This window comes from Scaptodrosophila lebanonensis, unplaced genomic scaffold (assembly GCF_003285725.1).
Source record: "Scaptodrosophila lebanonensis strain 11010-0011.00,11010-0021.00 unplaced genomic scaffold, SlebRS2 tig00001410-arrow-pilon, whole genome shotgun sequence".
Lineage (NCBI taxonomy): Eukaryota > Metazoa > Arthropoda > Insecta > Diptera > Drosophilidae > Scaptodrosophila > Scaptodrosophila lebanonensis.
In genome coordinates this window covers 589764-609670 of record NW_022060738.1, presented here as the reverse complement: position 1 = coordinate 609670, position 19907 = coordinate 589764, and the positions used below count along the sequence as shown (strand labels likewise).

The following is a 19907-nucleotide window of genomic DNA, read 5'->3' as shown; positions in this document are numbered from 1 at the left end:
TGGCTCAACTCTGTAAATGCATACATGCTCATAAACAAACTCGCATTGATACGCATCTTCTTGGCATGGATGGCTACTAGGCAGTGACCCGTCAGTAGGCCTCCTTTCTCTTGCTCATTGTGCGCGCTGTTCTGCAGTTGGCTGTGTTGATCCAATGTTCACCTGCCTTAGTCTATGCCTTATGCTCACATTTGTGGTGGAGCTCTCTGGTGATGTTGACATGTGATGTTGGCCTGTGGAGCAGTGCGCGCTACTGTGACGCTCCCTGCCGATTGAGCTGTGTCCATAGCCCAGTAGGACGAAGCTGCTTGTTGCGAAAAGTCTGCACTTTTTTTTTCGCAAATGGGGATGTCCAGCGAAATGGCTCCGAGTAGCATGTCTAGGGCTTTGGTCGGGGTGGATCTCCGCGGTCCTGGGTCACACATGAGTGCTAGCTGTTGAGTCTTCTCCAACAGTTTCAGGTATGTGGACTTCTCTGTGGTTTGCCACCATAGCAGTACCCCGTATAACAGTATTGGACGGACCACTGATATGAAAAGATCCAAGAGATCCAATGCGTCAGTTTTGGTGAGAGCCCCAAGTTTTGCCCAACATCCACGTTAGTATACTGTCCAATACGATCTCTTTTACTTCCTTTTTTGGGGTAATTGGGATTCTGTTCTGGTTAAAAATCAGTGATACAATACAAAGACATGGATCGCTTTCTTCAAAGAGGTACTTATAATGCTTACTTTTAAAGTAGTTATAAAGTATTTTGACTATGTGTCGAATTAAAGGTAAACGTCGGAGCTCCCTCACACTCAGTGTGTCGAGCGCTGAAAGGCAGGCATGCGTTTGCAGGCAAACACATAAAAAGAAAAGTAAAATCTCACAAGTCTGGAAATATTTTAAAAGGTCTGATGACAAAAACTACGGAAAGGAGTATAAAAAACCAGCGGAAATACTGCCAATTTACACGATCATCTAAAAAGATTTCATCCTGGCTTGGAAGTTGATGTCCCAGATTCTAGCACTCCCGCTGCAGCTATTTCGAAGGATATGGACAACATTGCATCTACAAGCAGCAGTTGTAGATCGAGTATGCATTCAGTAGCTTCTTACTTTAAGAGACCTGTTTTGTACGACAATGATTCAAAGCGAAAGAATGACATTGACACCGCATTAACGGAAATTATTGCCAAGGATGTGCAGCCTTATAATATAGTGGAAAATGAAGGCTTTGTAAACTACATTCAGGTATTGGATCCCAGATATAAGCTCCCAAGCAAAACACATTTAAGAGATGTGCTTATGCTTAATATGTTCAAGGAAACTTCTGCTAAATTGTCAACGATGCTAGAAGATATTACGGATATATCGGTCACATGTGACCTGTGGACATCGAGGTCCAACGATAGCTTTTTGACCGTCACATGTCACTTTGTTTACAATTATAATTTGAAAACAGCATCATTAGCCACAAGAAAATTATTGGACACAACAAACCACTCGGCGCAAAATATTGCAAACAATTTATATTTTAAATCATTGGAATGTACTGGATAAAACCGTTTGTATTGTTACGGATAATGCCAGCTCAATGCTGAAAGCATGTGAAATATTAAAAATTCAAAATCTTCCATGCTTTGCTCATACTTTGAATCTAGTGGTTCAAGATGGCTTAAAATTCGACAACGACGATTTAGTAAAAGTTTTGTTTACAAAGTGTAAGACCATAGTAAGATTTTTTAAGCAAAGCACCATATCGGGTGAAATATTTAAATTGGCTCAGAAATACTTCTCTTACACTTTGTTACAAGAAATGCCAACAAGGTGCAACAGTTTCTACTTTATGATCCAGCCTATATTAGCAACAAGTGATGCCATTGCTAAAGTTTTATTGTCAAACACAAAAGCACCGCTACCATTTACTGCAGAAGAAATTAATATATTAAAAGATGTAGAAAAAATATTAGTCTTTTTTGAACAAGCCAGCCAAAAAATTTTTGGTGGGAAATATCTAACGCTTTCGCTTATAATACCGATGGCATATGGACTGTACCGCAAACTCGAAAATCTTTTACCAGAAATAAAAACTTTGCAGGGAAAAAATATGTAAAATACTTTATTAGAGTCCATTAAAAAACGTCTTTCCTTTTATGAGAAACGGTCAGTAACCAGGATGGCCACGATATTGGATCCACGCTTTAAAAGAATGGTTTTCAGTATAATTCAAATGCTGAACAAGCCTTAGAAGTTTTTGAAAACGAGCTTGTGAATTTGTCTGTCAAGGAAAAACCTGTCAATATGAAATCGAATCCGGAGACCAAGACTCAAGTCATGTTATTTGATTTTTTAATTTTTTTTTTTGTTTTTTTTTTTTGTGTATTTTATTTAAAACTGTCCATCATGGACAATCATTAAATTGGATAAAGATAAACTTCACAGTTTATTATTTCATTTAGTATGTGGTTGTAGTATCCGGCAAGTCCCTGGAGAGGTCCAGAGGATGGGTCCTGAGCAGCCTCCTGGTCCGTTCGCTGTTGTCCAGCAAGTTCATCGCCAAGTTGTTGGGGTGGTCATGTAGCCTCTGCATGTACCGCTTGCTGATTTTCTTAACTTCGTCCTTCACCCAAGGGAAGCTGAGGACTTCATGAATGGTGTCGTTGTCGTGCAGAGGATGAGCGCTGGTGGCAATGCGGAGAGCTTTGTTCTCGAATGTCTGTATAATTCGGACATTAGTTTTACAGGCGGTGCCCCACAATTGGATACCATATGTCCAGATTGGCCTGATGATCGCCTTGTATACAAGAAGTTTTGATGACGTCGGCAGCTTGGATCTCCTACCCATCAGCCAGTAGAACGCTTTAATGCGGTCTTCTGCCTGGCGGCGCTTCTTCTCTTCGAGAAGAGAATAAAGCCTGTTTTGTCTGTGTTGTTGTGGAGTTCGTCATCCTCTAGATTCCATAGCAGCGGCGATAGGACTCCACCTTGTCGTGTGCCTCCATGTACCCTCTTCGTTCCATTCGTGGTTTTCCATTCCACGTGGGCTCTTCAGCAGCTCAACGGGTTTCTGAATGATACTTTGGGTTGGTCATGACTAATTTCGTCTTGAAAAAGGATGTATTTCTGGTCCTCCCCGACGTTTCCTATGTTTAGACTATTGTAGTATTACGTTTAAAAGTGACTCACCTCTCTATGTGTTGCCCCATGGTGAGCGTTGGTCCCAAATATCAGTAGCTGCTTTGTTGTTCTTGCCTCTTCAGCTAGTCTATGTATCTCTTCCGGTGGTGCCACTCTGTCGAGTGCCATGAAGCAGGAGGTTACGAACAGTGGCTTGCTCTTGCTGACCTCGATTGCCACAACCGTTTCGCTGACAGGCGTTGTGTCACCGTCCTCCGAAGAAGTTCGTATGAATCTGAATTTTTCTGCCGAACTTTTTACTTTTTTTTTTATAATCTATGAAAAAAACAAAATAAACTGCTTAGTAAGTTTTCATTGGGGTGTGAGTTTATGATGGTAACTGGTAAGAGTTTGAAAACTGAAATTTAGCCAAAATATTTCTTTAGTGTGGCTATTTCGGCTTCCAGTGCCCTTTCCGATATGTTTTGGTAAGTAACGTCAGCCAGACGCACAAGCAGAGTGCCGATTGCGACCTAGCTTACAAAAACAAAATACATGCAGTGCGTGTGTCGTTGCTCGATTTTCAATAGAACTTACTCATAACTCTACCGGTTATTTTTGTTGTAACCGCTGGTGTAGATGAGCACTAGCAGGGGTGCCACAGAAAACTCAGGAGGTTTCGGCTACAGTCCTAAAAAATCTGTCGGTGCCACAGAAGTTCGAAAAACTTCACATTTTCCAACTTCCAAGCTAACAGCAGTCAGCAACAGCTAAATGATTGTGAAGTAGTCTAACAGACTCAATAGGGTTGCCAGCGCACGAAACAAAATCTTATAGTTTTTCTTAACAATCTGCTTCAAAAATTTTGTAATTCCTAGTATTCACACACAGTATCCAAAACAACTACAAACAAGAGAGAACGCTACAGTCGAGCAAGCCCGACAGTGTAATACCCTGTACCCAGGTAAACTTCCGTCACTGAGTTAAATGCGCCCAAAAAGAGGAAGAAGAAGAGCGAACTTGTTGCTGCAGTTTGTGGGGGTTGTACTGGCGAGAATTTGTTTTGCTAATAACTTTTCTTAGAATTGACCGAATTGAATAAAATTTTGAACAACAGTTAAATTATGTGTGCAAAGAAGGTATCATTTGAAATGTGGACGCTATTGACGAAATTCTGTAGCGGGGGAAGGGGGGGAAAATTAAAAAAAAATAAAATAAACTCGTCCTTTCTCGGACCTGGGAGAATCTGAATGCCAACTTTGGTTATTCTAGCTTTTATAGTTTCTGAGATCCTTGCATTCATGCGGACGGACGGACAGACGGACGGACATGTCTAGATCGATTTCTCTCGTCATGCTGATTCAGAATATATATGCTTTATGGGGTCGGAGATGCTTCCTTCTGCATGTTACATACTTTGCACAAACCTAATACACCCTTTTTACCCTACGGGTACAGGGTATAAAAATAGACATGCTCAAACATCTTGTTGAATTAAATTTTATTTTGGGAGTCAAACGAAAACTTAAAATAAAATATCTATAAAACAAAATTCTTGTTTCAAATTAGTATTATATATATAATATATATAGTTACTTTGTTTGTAACAACAGCTATGCATAACAAGGCTGTCTTATTGTTGTCCGTTGTTACAAATACTGTGCATAACAGCGCTGTCATGTAAATTGCGTACCTTGACGGGAAATAGCTTTAAATTTTATCTAGCGAGTGCCGTTCTTTATTTTTAAAAATATTTTCAATTATGTACCTAAATTACTAAAAATGCAAACACGAAAAGCAAAATAAATATGAAAATACAGAGCGGCCAGGTTGAGTTTCCTGCGTGGGAGGAAGTTTCAAAAGAGGAAAACTCTCTGAGTTCTGTGGCACCGACGGATTTTATGAAAGATTTCAAAGACAACCGTAGCCAAAATTTCTAGTGTTTTCTGTGCCATCACTGATAATCACTAACTGGAAGAAGGGGGAGTTAACACTATTAGCGAGGAGTCAGTGGATGGAGGAAAATTTTAAAAATCACTTATCCAGTTGCGAGTGAACGACGTAGAGGGAGAGAATTTGTTTCGCAAATAACTTTTCTTAGAATTGACCGAATTGGATAACATTTTAAACAACAGTAGATAATTGATGTCTTTCGTCACTTCGTAACAACGCGTACAACGCGCCCCGATGTAACGGTACCAACAACAACTGCATTACTGCAAGCTTATTCGGAAAGAGAACGCTCTCTCTCCCCTGGGTTAATATGCTCACCCAGCACATTGCAAAGCACATTGCTAAAAACACTGTGCCATCTGAGGCGCTGAAAAACGATAGATTCGCGATTCTCAGTTTTCCTGAAGAAGATAACGCCGAAACAGCTAAGGCCAAGCAACTAAAGCTGCCACCTATTTATGTGTGTCAAATTGTACAGAATCAGTTAAAAAACTCACTACTGAAATTGGCGAAAACAAATCCTATGTTACGTCTATAAAAAGGGGTATCATAAATGAAACTAAAATACAAGTTAATGACGAAAATAACTATCGATCAGTGGCCAAATACCTGGACGATGAAAAGATGAACTACTACACCTACCAACTTTAAAGTAGCAAGGGATTACAAGTGGTTATCAAAGGAACCGAGCCAACAGTTCCAGTCAGCGAGATGAAAGATGGACTTAAAGATAAGGGATTTGATGTCAAATTCCCCAACCAATGTTCAAGGGAGAACTGACACCTGACTGTATGCCTATAAATAAAAACGAAGTTCACCCAATTTGAAAGCTGCAATATCTACTGTACCGTTGAGGAACAACGAAAACGAAATGGACCTGTTCAATGCACAAACTGCCAGGAATATGGGCACACAACGCGCAGTCTGTGTTGCCTGCGGGGATGTAAATCTCAATGAGCCCTGCCCTGGAAAAAAGGAGGACCCCTCTGCTAAAAAATACAGCAACTGTGGGGAAAACTACACTGCCAACTATAAAGATTGCCCTATAAACAAAGAGTTAAAAGGTCGCTTAAGCCAACAAAAATCTGCAGCTAGAAATCCAATCATCCGAAAAAACTTGCCGTACATACCATCAACTACGATTCTAGGAGTATCTTTTGCTAAGGCATTAAGTAACACCAACGAGTCGTACGCATCAGTCTCTAGTGGAATTGAATCAATTCTGGCAACTCTAACAAATACAATGGTAGCAATACAACAAACGACGCAGAAAATTATGCGCAATCAAAATCTCCTTCTGGAATTACTAATCAAACAGAAATCTACATAAATGGCTTCACTAAAAATATATTTCTGGAATGCGATTGGCATTTCACAGCACAAATGCGAGCTCTTGCAGTTCCTCAATCAACATGACATTGACGCCATGCTCATATCAGAGACTCACCTAACAAACAAAAATTATTTTCATCTCAATGGCTATAACTTCTATGCGACCAATTATCCCGATGGTAAGGGTCATGGAGGTACTAGCATCCTGATAAAGCGTCACATCAGGAACCATCCGTTACCATAATTTGCTACCACTTATCTACAGCAGGGAACTGCAACGAGTACTACATTTTCGGTCATACTCGAGTATTTACCCATACTCGGTATGATTATTTCATTTGGGTATAGTGACAAGCAATGACTGGTTGCGAGCGAGCTCTCAAAGAACACTCAGTTCGAATCAAAACTGCAAAAACTCAGGAGTGAGCGGTTGTGCCCGAAACTTCTTGCATGAATGCAAGCAATGATTGGTTTTAAACGAACGCTCGCCAACCAGTCAGTTCGACTCACAACTGCAAAAACTCAGAAGTGAGCGGTTGTGCCCGAAACTTCTGGCAATGACCGGTTGGGAACGAACGCTCGCCAACCAGTCAGGTTGACTCACAACTGCAAAGACTCAGAATGAGCGGCGGTGACCGAAACTTTTTGCCTGCGTGCAAGAAATGATCGAACGTCGTAATTACAATCATACCCGCATGACCGAAATGACCAATGATATCGGCGGGTGCATCGGCTATTAGTTAAATAGTAACATCGTATACAAGTATGTAAATGCACATAAATTAAAGAAGCCAACAAAACTATTAGCGAAAAGAAATACCGTCCTTTTTATTTAAATTACAAAAAGTTTTGCTAATTTAATTTGTATTAATTTGCTTTTTTTTAAGATATTTGAGTTTCTTTTTTAAGAAATAAAATGCTAAATATCATAATATAAAAATAAATATATGTATACATATGTATGTATGTTTTATTTTCATTCTGTACCTCTTTATTTAAAATACGTACATACATATACACATGTTTCCGCATAATTGCAAAAAACACATGCACGCACAAATACATAAATATGTACATACATTCATTTTTTATACGGTCATACTCGGGCAAAACCCGCGCAATACTCGAGACATACTCGGGTAAAACCTGCGCAATACTCGAGTAATACCCGAGTATAGCTCGCGCAATACCCAAACAATACCCGACCAATAACGGCACTATACTCGTTCGATCAAACGCTTATTCTGCAAAGTCTGGTTTGCTACGATCAGGACCCAGTCATCTTAAACGAAGTGACCGAGCCTGAAGTGTTTGAAAGCGAACCAATCAAGGCTGGTGCTTGTTCGTAAAAATAGAAAGATTGGTCATGCAAGTTTGATCATAAGAAAAATGCTGAAAGCGTACCAATCAAGGCTGGTGCTTGTTCGTAAAAATAGAAAGATTGGTCATGCAAGTTCGATCATAAGAAAAATGCTGAGAGTACTCAACTCGTTCGAGCTCGCTTTGCAGCCAAGCAAAGATCTGATTTGATTGAATTTTCAGCAAGGGTGGTCGAACATACTTGTTGCAGTTCTCTGATCTACAGGCCACAACATTTCATATCGAAACACAAAGCGGCTATTTAAGCCTATCAGCAGTATACTGAGGCAGAATTTGTACATTTCTTCGACCTACTAGGTGACCGCTTCATAGCAGCTGGTGACTACAATGCCAAACACACACATTGGGGATCCCGACTCATCAACCCGAAAGGAAGACAACTATATAACGCTATAATAACACCTCGAAAGAAGCTTGACTTTATTTCTCAGGGCTGGCCTACGTATTGGCCCACAGATCCAAAGAAGCAACCAGACTTGATTGATTTTGCTGTTACAAGAAGAGTGCCATAGGCTCAGCTTTGTGTGGAGCACTTAAAACATCTATCGTCGGATCACTCGCCAATCCTTCTTCACCTTTATGACCACCCACAGTGTCTTTAATGTCACTGGCAGCAAAACATTCCACTCCAGAAATCACACCTTATAAACTTAACAAAAGCAATCGTGTTCCCAGGCATATCAAAGATGTGCTACGAAATAAGAGAAGGCTTCGGCGGAAGTGGCAAGCGCACAGATCACCTGAATCAAAGGAGCGGTTAAAAATAGCCAATCATCTACTACTCAAAGTCCTAGAAGATGAGAAACACCGAGCTCAAACAGGAAACGATTCCAATTGTGGAAAGCTAAATCATTCGTATGTCCACCAATTGAGAGTGAATCATCATTACGTACACAAAGAGGAATGTGGACTCGCAGCAACGCAGAGAAGGCAAATCTATTTGGCGCCCATTTGGAAAAAGTTTTCTAACCACATCCAGCAACAAATAGCTTGGTGCACCCACTAACCAATCATCTTGAAGCTTCCACGCCTATCGTATTCCAAGCAAGAGAAGTTACAAGTTTCAAAGCAAAAAATAGCGCCGGGTCACGATTTAATTTCCCCCAAAATGATAATTGAATTGCCGAGCTGTGCAGTATATTTTCCCACCATCATTTTCAACAGCATGATGAAATGGGGTCATCACAATGATCCATAAAGCCGAAAAGGACCAGTCTCAGCCATCATCATATAGACCTATCAGTCTCCTGCCGTGCCTATCGAAGATATTCGAAAAACTACTCCTGAATCGCATACAGCAGCACCTACATACATACCAACAGTGCCATCCCAAATCACCAATTTGGTTTTCGCGAAAAACATGGAACCATTGAACAAGTCCGATCCAACCGATTAACCTCTGAGATACGAAATAAATTTGAAAAACGAGAGTATTGCTCCGCTGTTTTTCTGGATGTCGCCCAAGCCTTTGACCGCGTTTGGCTGGATGGCTTAGTTTTCAAAATCAAAATATTACTTCCTCAGAATATCCATTCTGGAGTCATACCTACAGCAAAGAAGTTTCGCAGTTAGATGCAAAGATTTCCTCTCCGAATACCATCCCAAGGAAACGTGCTTGGACCGACACTGTATATCACATACACATCATATACCGACAAACATTCATTCAACAAATTCGACATTTGCTGACGATACTGCCATCCTAAGTCGCTTCAAGTGCTCAACAAGAGCTACAGAACTCTTATCATCTCACCTCGTGGCCATAGAAGAATGGCTAGCAAACTGGCGCGTAACTTACCTTAGTGTCCAATTGGATAGACGGATTACTTGGCGCAAACACATCGAAGCGAAGAGAGATCAACTGAAACTAAAAGCCATTAATCTACATTGGCTTGTAAACGTCCGTTCACCCCTAAAACTAGAGTACAAAGTACTCTTGTACAATGCAGTTCTCAAACCAATTTGGACTTATGGCTCTGAACTATGGGGAAACGCTTCCATTAGCAATTTAGAGTTAAGCGAGAGAGCTTAATCGAAGATACTGAGAACCATCACTGGGGCACCCAGGTACATACGGAGTGAAAATATCCGGAAATAACTTAAATGTGGGACCTGTTAAAGATGAAATCGCCAAGGTGAAAGCAAAGTACAAAGCTTAAGCTTCGGAATCATCCAAATAGACTTTCGCAGAATTTAACTTGGCAGGCTAGCCATACACGACTTCGGCGAAGAAACCTCCCCACCCAGCAATAACAGTTAGGGCCATAATTCAAATAATTAATTGTAATTAATTAAAGAACTATATTAGAATCAGGGTTCGTAAAATGTGCTCGCAACCCGCTGCAACCCTTAAGAAATGCTGCCGCGGGTTTTTTCGGGTCGCTGCCGACTGAAGCATAGGGTCGGCCGGGTCGTCTGGTAGAGGTCACGGGCAGCAGTATTTCTCGCGGGCCCGAACGGGTTTTGCCCGCATTTTACGAATCCTGATTAGAATAAGATTTGACTACTTATCGTAAGTCTCCGAGAGAGAAGATTCGATAAATAAATAGAACTTATCCAGCGTACTCATATAAGGCACTTGGACTAGGTGATTATACCAACGGAGTTTCCGAAATTTCCTAATAGCGGGGGAGTGGGGTGCATAAAAAAATATAATATTAGTAGGTCTGATAGTCTTTGAGATACTTGCGTTCATATGGACACGCGGACGGTTAGACAGACGGACAGACATGGCTATATCGACTCTTGTTGCCATACTCATAACAAATATTTATAAGTACTTAGGTGGGTCTGCCAGTCCTCTTTCTGTGCTACAAACATTCGCACTAAACTAGTGTATACCTTTTTACAGTTTCGTATGGAATAATTAGTAATCAGATATTTGACTGCGCTTATACAGATATTAGTAATAGTTTACCGTGTAGGTAAATCAACAATTATATATAGAATCAAATTTCGAAATATACTTCTGAATTTTTTGTAATTCAGGATCGGAGTCCGTTATTTTTTTAAAACAAGTGGAATTTACCGACTAAGAAGAAACAGAAAAAAATAGTACAAGGTGTGTTCCAAAGTAAACAGGACTTTAAAAAAACAGAACAAATGGTTTTTTCGGCAAAATCAATTTATTCTGCTTCAATACAGCTTTTTGCACGATCCAAAAGCATGTCGAACGAGTGTTTTAGCTCGTTGGCCGGTATGGCCGCCAGTATGCCGGTACGTCTGCATAACGCTTTCCTTTCATGGGCAAATGCATTTTTCCGAAAAGGTAGAAGTCGCACGTTGCCATATCACGTGAATACGGCGAGTGGTTAATGGTTATAATGTGATTTTTAGTCAAATATTTTTGGTCGTCAGTCAATTTGTGCGAAACAAACCGTGCACACACCTTTCGTAAGCCCAAATGTTCGGTCAAAATGCGATAAATCGATGTTTTGGAGATGTTCAATTCCATTTCCATCAATTTCAATGATGATTTCGGCTGATTTTTGATGAATTCACGCACAGTTTCGATGGAATTTTCGGTGATCACGAATTTTGATTGGCCCACATGTTGATCGTCATTTATGTCCTCACGACCACTTTGAAAACGTTGAAACCACTCGTACACTCTGCTACGGGATAGGCAATCATCGCCATAAACTTGTTCCATCAATTGAAACGTTTCGGTAAAAGTTTTACCAATTTCAAAATAAAATTTAATGTTGGCTCTAGCTCATTTTCACACCGATACCACAAACATACTGACACTTAAAACGCAAAACCTTCACTTCCAATCGATGAAATGTAATGAAATTCTCACTGGACAATCGATAAAGATATCAGATTCTAACGCACCAGTCGACATATAGATAGCGCCACCAGGGGGCGCTAGATTCATAAAGTCCTGTTTGCTTTGGAACGCTCCTTGTACATACAGTGTAGCTAGCATTACTTTCTTGTTTTAATGTTTTGATGACATATCTCTACCTCTACGTATAAAATAACTATAGACCTATAACTAAAACTTTTGTTTATATTTATTTTATTTATTTACCTTTTTCAGATGCAAACACTATTAAGCTACAGCCTTCAATCTGCCTCATTGCTGCCACAGTACAATTACAGCATGAACCCAAGCTACCTAGACGCCTTTAATATGTACCAGAAATTTCAGCCATTGAATTTTCCGGATATTACCAATACTTCTTACAATTCATTAGGCGCACAACCTCACAGTAACATACAAAAAAATCCTTTGATTGTATCAAATATGCACAATATAGCTGCAGCTAAATCAATGCAGTGCGATTTTGGCTTATTTGATGCTAATGGCCAAAAGAATTGCGATACCAACAGTAATAGCGCGATAATACCACAGTCCCTGCTACCGCTCTCTTCTTCCTCTGCGCATAAAAATATGGCAAGCGGATCCAACAACATCCTCTCAGCTTTAGGTCAATATAAACAAATAATGGAGAATCCTCTTTCCTCTTTGTTTAATTATCCTGCTCAAAGCTATGGACATAAAACGCTTAAAACTATGCCAACTAATTCTACGATGACAGGTCAGGGAATAAGTGCAATGCCATACAATACTGGAAACCAGTCCTCATTTATGAAGGAACTCCACACTGTAGAGCCAAATATTGAAACCGAAAATTCTTCCCAACAAGAAAGAAAACCACAGCAAAAAACATGTGATGATTTTAGTAGCATTCACAACATGAGCAGTGCACATGAAATACCACAACGTTTTCCTTTGCATCGTGCTTCTGTAAAACACAATTCACCGGGTGAACAACATTCCACCTCAAAAGGTGTACCTAGCACAAATATGTCAGTTGTTGAAAATTTGACGTCAACAGAAATTTCGACGGTATCGTCCACAACGCTTCAAAATATCAGAGACCCAAAAAATGTTAATAATAATCTACCTGCAAAGTATAGTATCGATGATCAATTCAAAAAAAGTAAAGAAATTAAGATAATTCCGAGAAATTTTAATGTATCAAAAAATCTTAATGAAATATCTCCAGGCATATCGGTAACAGCTGTAGGCACGTTTCCGGAAAAGGCAGCGTTAGACCCATCAATATCACCGACTTTTCAACCACCAGATAAAGATGTTGATTCAAATGTTTTTTCAAAGCACGGCCAAGGAATTTACAATTTCGATCCAACAAATCGGCCATTGGCGTCAATTAACAACGCGCCGGCATCAGAAATAGATTCTCCTTTAGAAAAAACCCAGGCAAAAAAATCGGAATCTTTATCACCTTCTTATTATACAAAAAGTGTTGTCGACTTAATAACAAGTGCTGCAAATTTATCAGCAGAAAACTCAGTATCGCATGATTTGGTTTCTAAAGCAAAGAAGTCTAATGGTCCGAAACATAATATATGCAGTCAACATACTACGCACACTACTGATACTATTTTGGAAGCCAATAAAAAAATAATAATAGGCATTAATTCAAATGGGTAAGTATAAATGTTTTCTTAAATTTCAGATTCATAGGACGTTTTTAATTTTTTTAAGCATTTCTGTTTAGAATGTAGCATAGAGAAGATTGTAAGGATAGTATAGAAGCAACAATAACAAATCTTGGCATCCACATGTGTTTTTTATATACACATACTTACAATATATATATATACTTACTTATAATTTGATATGTCGATTGTAAATGAAATCTATGGCAACAGTACGTTTGTGTTTTTACCATTGAAACTCAAGTTGTAGCTTAATAGAATATTCATTGTTTCTTCCGTGATGTCGTGGTCATAATCATGGCTCCTCGCCTCGCTCATCATCCATGTGTGGGCTAGGTTTTGCGAGTTGGCTGTCTCTTTCTCTCATATGTTTGTAGCTATGGTAGTAGCACAGCTGCCAGTTATTCCTGACGAGCTTGGCTGCCTCGATTTGTTTATCCTGCAGCTTATCGAATTTCTGTGAAAGTGTTTGCAGAACAGCAGCAACGTCTGAGAGGCTGAATTTATTGCTTCTTACCGCTTTGTGATAGCTTGCTGCTCAGTAGCGTTGTTTTGTAATGACATTACATATGCTAAAGTGCTATTTTCCAGCATTTTGTATGCTATCCTTGCCAAATTTTTGAGGTCAGTTTCCTCCCTGAACGGGCGAATAGCCGTTTGAAGCTCAGCCGAGAAAAGGTTCTTGAAAAATTATATTACGATTGTTTTAAAAGCCAACGAAAATGATGACCTTGTGCTTCTATTCAACGATATTTTACAACAGAAATCCAATTTCGGCTTCATACTAAAAAAGTGGCCGGGGTAAGTGCCTTGCCATTGTTGGGGTCCGCGCTGAGCGCTCCCAGTGGCCGAGAGTTGAGCACCGTCTCGATGCTGGCCAGGAGAGTTCCGAGCTCTTCGGCGGTCAGGATGCCTTCCAGACTTGAAACCTGCCTTCCATCTGACACAAGCTCTAAGTAAACCGCTTTCGAGGTAAAATAAACAAAAGTATGACTTGTACGGTGTCTTATCACTGTTGAGGAGCGTTGTGCTAATAATATTGAATTGAGTTCGCTCGGCTATCAGATGAAATGGCTTCAAGATTTTTTTGCACCTTTTGCACCCCCCAGCAATTTCAACGACTAGCTTTCGACAATTTCAAGAACTTGACTGGATTGCCGATCTGCGAGTAAACTACAGCAGACTTACGAGCTTCTAGGGCAGCCGAATTCTTAAGGGAGAATTTACAGGTTCCATGAGGAAGGCTGGCCCTCCAAAATTAGTGGAGCTACGCAACTCGTCCACATTACATCCTGTGAACATGATGTCTGCTACCGGATGTAACTTGATCCAGGGTAAAGTTATTTCTGAGTGAGCCCACAAAACTATCTTTTCGATGGGAAAATTAAGTAAAGGACAGATTTGACGAACAAGATCTGCGAGAAGGTGAGCTGAGGTCAAAAGTAACACTTTCCATCCATCCACCATAAGCTCGCATTGAGGCATCGTCGAACGCATGTATTTGAATAGGTGACTGCGTATCTGTATGGACTCGAATACCGCTGAGGTTCAACAAATTTTCGTTCAACGAGTTCTACACTGTATGAAAATGCTCAGGAATAAATTCGTCCCCATCTAGCTTTTGCAGCCATAAATCTTGCGGCAACATTTTACCCATTGTGATCAGCGAGCAAAGAAGGCCCAGAGGATCGATAAGCCTGACAGCCAGCGTTTTTTTCGTGGCTTATAGTCTCTGAGATCCAGGTGTTCATACGGATGGACGGCCAGACAGACAGACAGGGAGGGAGGTCTGCCTCCTTCTGCCTGTTACATTTTTCACCTCCCGCAAACCTAATATATTCTTGTATATATTATGTACAGAGTATACCAACGCTGCTGGGCAGCAAGCTATCTCGAAGCGGGCAGAAGCAAAAAACATCCACCCTTTCAGACGTTGCTGCAAACCCTTTCACAGAAATTCGATAAGCTACAGGATAAACTACGCAAATCAAAGCAGCCAAGCTCGTCAGGAAGATGGTAACAGGGAGCTGTGCTACCATAGTAAGTTTGGTGACCGCTCTAGCAAGTGTCAGCCAAATTTCCGACACTATCAAAAGCTAAGCTGTAGTTGCTACCGCTGACTCAGTCGGTATACGGTACCATTTGAACGACCACCAAAAATTAATCACATCTGCAGATTGGTCGCGACCATGGACTACACCAAGGGTCGAAACACTCATTATATTTATCTCATTAATCTTAAATCTGTGATGTCAGATAGCCCCACACAAAACAAAATAAAAGCAATTGTATGCTCTCAATCCAACCATAATACAAACCTACGTTAAAGAAGACTTAAAATCTGGGTTGTGTATTGAATTGTCCTTACTGTCTAAAATGCCATAGTCAGTGATGAATTCCCAGCGCAGTTCCATTTGCTAATCAACATTAATCAACAACGGCTCATCATCTTAACAAACATCTAAACAAACCCCACCAGGTAGCTCGCAGGATTCCCTGAGCTCTGGCATATATCAACAAGGTAGTACTCCTCAAACAATCGACGTGGATGTAGTAAATACAGTCGCATTAGATAGTGCATTTGATGGGCACGCAGTCCGCCATTATATTTTAACATTTTGAGCACCTGTACCAGATCGCCCCGACTGATTGGCAAAAACTGCCGCCGGCAAAAGCTGGAGGTGGTTGGTGCGCTATGGCAAGTTGGGCATACTTATAAATACCAAAGTGACCAGAAATTTAATATGCGACATTCTTATTATGTCAAGAACAGATGATCGAGTTCTCAACAGTTTGAAAACAAATGGCAAGGGAAGGGAACTGCCAATAGCAAATTACTTTGGTACGTTCCGAGATCTAGGGCATATAGTACAATATATTCTGTGTATGGACATCTGTACTATTTACATACGTTCATATTTAAATATATGTATTTCTGTAGTATGATAAGCTGTACAATTTGGCAAAGATATTTGCTGGACTTAGCAACTGCACAACATGTAAAGGAGAATACATACATATGTATGAATATGCAAAAAATATGTGTGTATGTACCTACATTATTATAATTATTTCTTCTACGCTTTTATTTTATTTTTTATTTTATTTAGAGCATCAACAATAGTTCTGTCGATTATATAAACATAAAATATAAGCAAGCGTAAGACAAAGCTGTACAACAACGTCTATTAATGCCTCCGTTTTATTTAAGAACTAATTAGAAAAAGTAAGAAGTATAAAGAGAAAGAGAAAAAGAAGGAAGGAAAGAGAGATAGAGAAACAGGGAAAGAGAAAGGTGGAAAGAGAGAGACGAAAAGAAAAAGAGGGAAATCTCCAACCCGGTGGGGGAAATTTTAAATGCCAGTCCGGCAAGCTACGCCCCAACTCACAGCAGTAAGTGGTCAGAGATTTCCCCGAATATAATTATAAAGTATAATTTGGACAGAACAGAGAGAGAGAGAGAGAGTCCTGTCGAAAGTAACTGTGAAAGATCATGACCCGAAAACGATTGTGCAAAGCGTAATCAGTTGTGCATCTTACTTGTTGGTCTACAAGGAACTGAAAAATTAAGGCGACCTAAGATGGCAGAGGAGTCAACCTCACCGATAACCAACTTGTGGAGAAAAACTACTCCAAGAACCGTCCTATGATTTACTAAGGAAGGAAGGTTTATAAGCATCAGTCTACTAGAGTACGATGGCAAGCAGAGATTGGGATCCCAGCTTAAACCACGTACAGCAAAAAGCTGGAATTGCTTCTGAACAGACTCAATACTTTCCTGATGTTTTGTATACTGCGGAGACCAAACGCATGAGCAGTATTCAAGCACAGGGCGTACTAGAGCAGTGTAAAGAAGCTTAGTGGTATAAGGGTCATTAAAATCCTTGGACCAACGTTTAATGAATCCAAGTAATCCCTTGGCCTTATTGACAATACTGGATTTGTGAAGGTTAAAGTTCAATTTGGAATCAAAAAGAACCCCAAGGTCTTCAACAGTCGATATACGTTGCAATGGCACATTGTCAATCGTATACGTCCCTAAATGAGGCAAAGTTCGGTGAAATGTCATGAACTTACATTTAGAGCAATTGAGGTGCATAAGAATATGAGAGTGTGACAAGGTAGCGGGGAGGTCATTAATAAATTATGTAAAAAGTAAGGGGCCAAGATGGCTACCTTGAGGCACATCTGATGATGTTGGGATCTGTCTTTTAGATAAGACGAAATCCAACACAAACAAGAGAGAACGCTACAGTCGAGCAAGCCCGACAGTGTTATACCCTGTACCCGTGTAAACTTCCGTCACTGAGTTATATGCGCTTCTAGCAGCAGCAAAAAGAGGAAGAAGAAGAGCGAACTTGTTGCTGCAGTTGTGGGGGGGGGGGGGGGGGGGGGGGTTGTACTGGCGAGAATCTGTTTTGCTAATAACTTTTCTTAAAATTGACCGAATTGAATAAAATTTAAACAACAGTAGATAATTATATTTATATAATGTGTGCAAAGTTTGGTTTAGGTAGCATTTGAAATGTGGACGCTATTGACGAAATTCTGTAGCGGGGGAAGGGGGGAGAAATTCAAAAAAAAAAATAAACTCGTCCTTTCTCGGACCTAGGAGAATCTGGATGCCAACTTTGGTTATTCTAGTTTTTATAGTTTCTCAGATCCTCGCGTTCATCCAGACGGACGGACAGACGGACGGACATGTCTAGATCGATTTCTCTCGTCATGCTGATCAAGAATATATATACTTTATGGGGTCGGAGATGCTTCCTTCTGTATGTTACATACTTTACACAAACCTAATATACCCTTTTTACCCTACGGGTACAGGGTACAAAAAGCGGAGGGAAATCCTATACGACTTAGCTTAAAGAGCAGAAGATCATGGTTCACAGAGTCAAATGCTTTACTGAAGTCAGTGTAAACGACATCAGTCTGCATTTTTAGAGTAAATGCTTCATTTACCAAGGAAGCAAATTCCAGCAAATTAGTCGTAGTAGATCGTCTCTTTATGAAACCATGTTGAGCCGGAGATATACAGAGGTGCTGCAAACTATTTGTATACTCTGTACATGAAATGTACAGAAGTGTATTAGGTTTGCGGGAGCTGAAAAATGTAACAGGCAGAAGGAGGCGTGGCAGACCCCACAAAGTATATATATTCTTGATCAGCATGACGAGACGAGTCGATCTAGCCCTGTCTGTCCGTCTGTCCGTCCGTATGAACACCTGGATCTCAGAGACTATAAGAGATAGAGACACCAAATTTTGCACAAAGATGCCTTATGTGTGTATTATATACGAGTTATTTTTATTTTTTTGATTTCCCCCCCCCACTATGGGGGTTTCCCCGATTTTCCATTCGTATAATCGCCTATATCTCGGAGACTATAAGACCTAGAAACACCAAATTTAAGTCCCAGATGCCTTATGTGAATACGCAGAAAATGTGTGTTTTGGAATTTCCCTCCCTCCCCCCTCTCCACCGCAAATCGCAATTTTCTCTAACTCCCGTAATTCTTGGAATTTCGTACAAAAATTTTGGAAATACCCCCAGTTGGTTATTATGTGTCCGTATGCCATTTTCACTATGATAGACCGATTTAACGAGAAGTTATAGCCATAAATATATTTGCTGCTGCAGCGCTGCTCAAGCGGTGCTCAAGCGCTGCCCGCGGCTGTTGTTGATGTTGCTGTTTGGTTGACTGCGAAAATGCTTACACAGACAGAATAGATGCGCATAGGCATACATACACTCACACAGACGCAATTGCTATGTAAATGTGCAATTATAAACCCTTTACGTGAGTTCGAATACCGAGAAAGGTAAAATCGATCAAATTATTTTTGTTATTTTTCTTATTTTTTTTTATTTTCTATAATTATTGTAAACATATGTACAGAGTATTTCAAAGTCGGGACACCTGACTTTAGCTTATTATACCCTGTACCCAAAGGGTACAAGGGTATATTAGTTGTGTGCGAGTGCACATGGAACACACAGAAGGAGGCTTGGTAGACCCCACAAAGTATATATATTCTTGATCAGCATGACAAGCCGAGTCGATATAGCCATGTCCGTCTGTCCGTCTGACCGTCAGTCCGTCTGTCTGTCTGTCTGTATGAACGCAAGGATCTCCGAAAGTATAAGAGCTAGAATAACCAAACTTGGTATACAGATTCTCCTGAGCCCGAGAAAGGACGAGTTTGTTCATTTTTTCTGATCCAACCCCCCACTCCCCCCCTATTACCGATTTTCTATAACTCCCGTAATTCTTGGAATTTTGAACTAAAATTTGGTAGTCACATTAGGTTAGTAATTATATATCCGTATACCAAGTTTCATTATGATAGAATGATTGGAAAAAATAGCCATATAACCAGGCCCAATGCACACATACATACATATGTACAAGTACACAAACACGCATAAGGCACGATTCTGATGTAAATGTAAATGTATGTATGCATGCATGGAATATTTTATATTATATATAGAATGATTGGAAAAAATAGCCATATAACCAGGCCCAATGCACACATACATACATATGTACAAGTACACAAACACGCATAAGGCACGATTCTGATGTAAATGTAAATGTATGTATGCATGCATGGAATATTTTATATTTAATTAGTTAATATTTAGTTAATTAATTTAA

General features: G+C 40.1%; 1 protein-coding gene across 2 annotated transcripts in view; it reads left to right on the top strand.

The window, feature by feature from the left end:
* Window positions 1–19907, top strand: part of LOC115630405 (transcriptional regulator ATRX-like) — a 154571-nt gene that overhangs the window by 127847 nt on the left and 6817 nt on the right. Inside the window, exons 18-19 of one of the 2 annotated variants that reach the window (XM_030526936.1) lie at window positions 11813–12719; window positions 12786–13230. In XM_030526936.1, coding sequence (XP_030382796.1) covers window positions 11813–12719; window positions 12786–13230 — 1352 coding nt within the window. Of the gene's footprint in view, window positions 1–11812; window positions 13231–19907 lie in introns of both variants that reach the window. The other variant, XM_030526935.1, reaches the window with a different exon arrangement.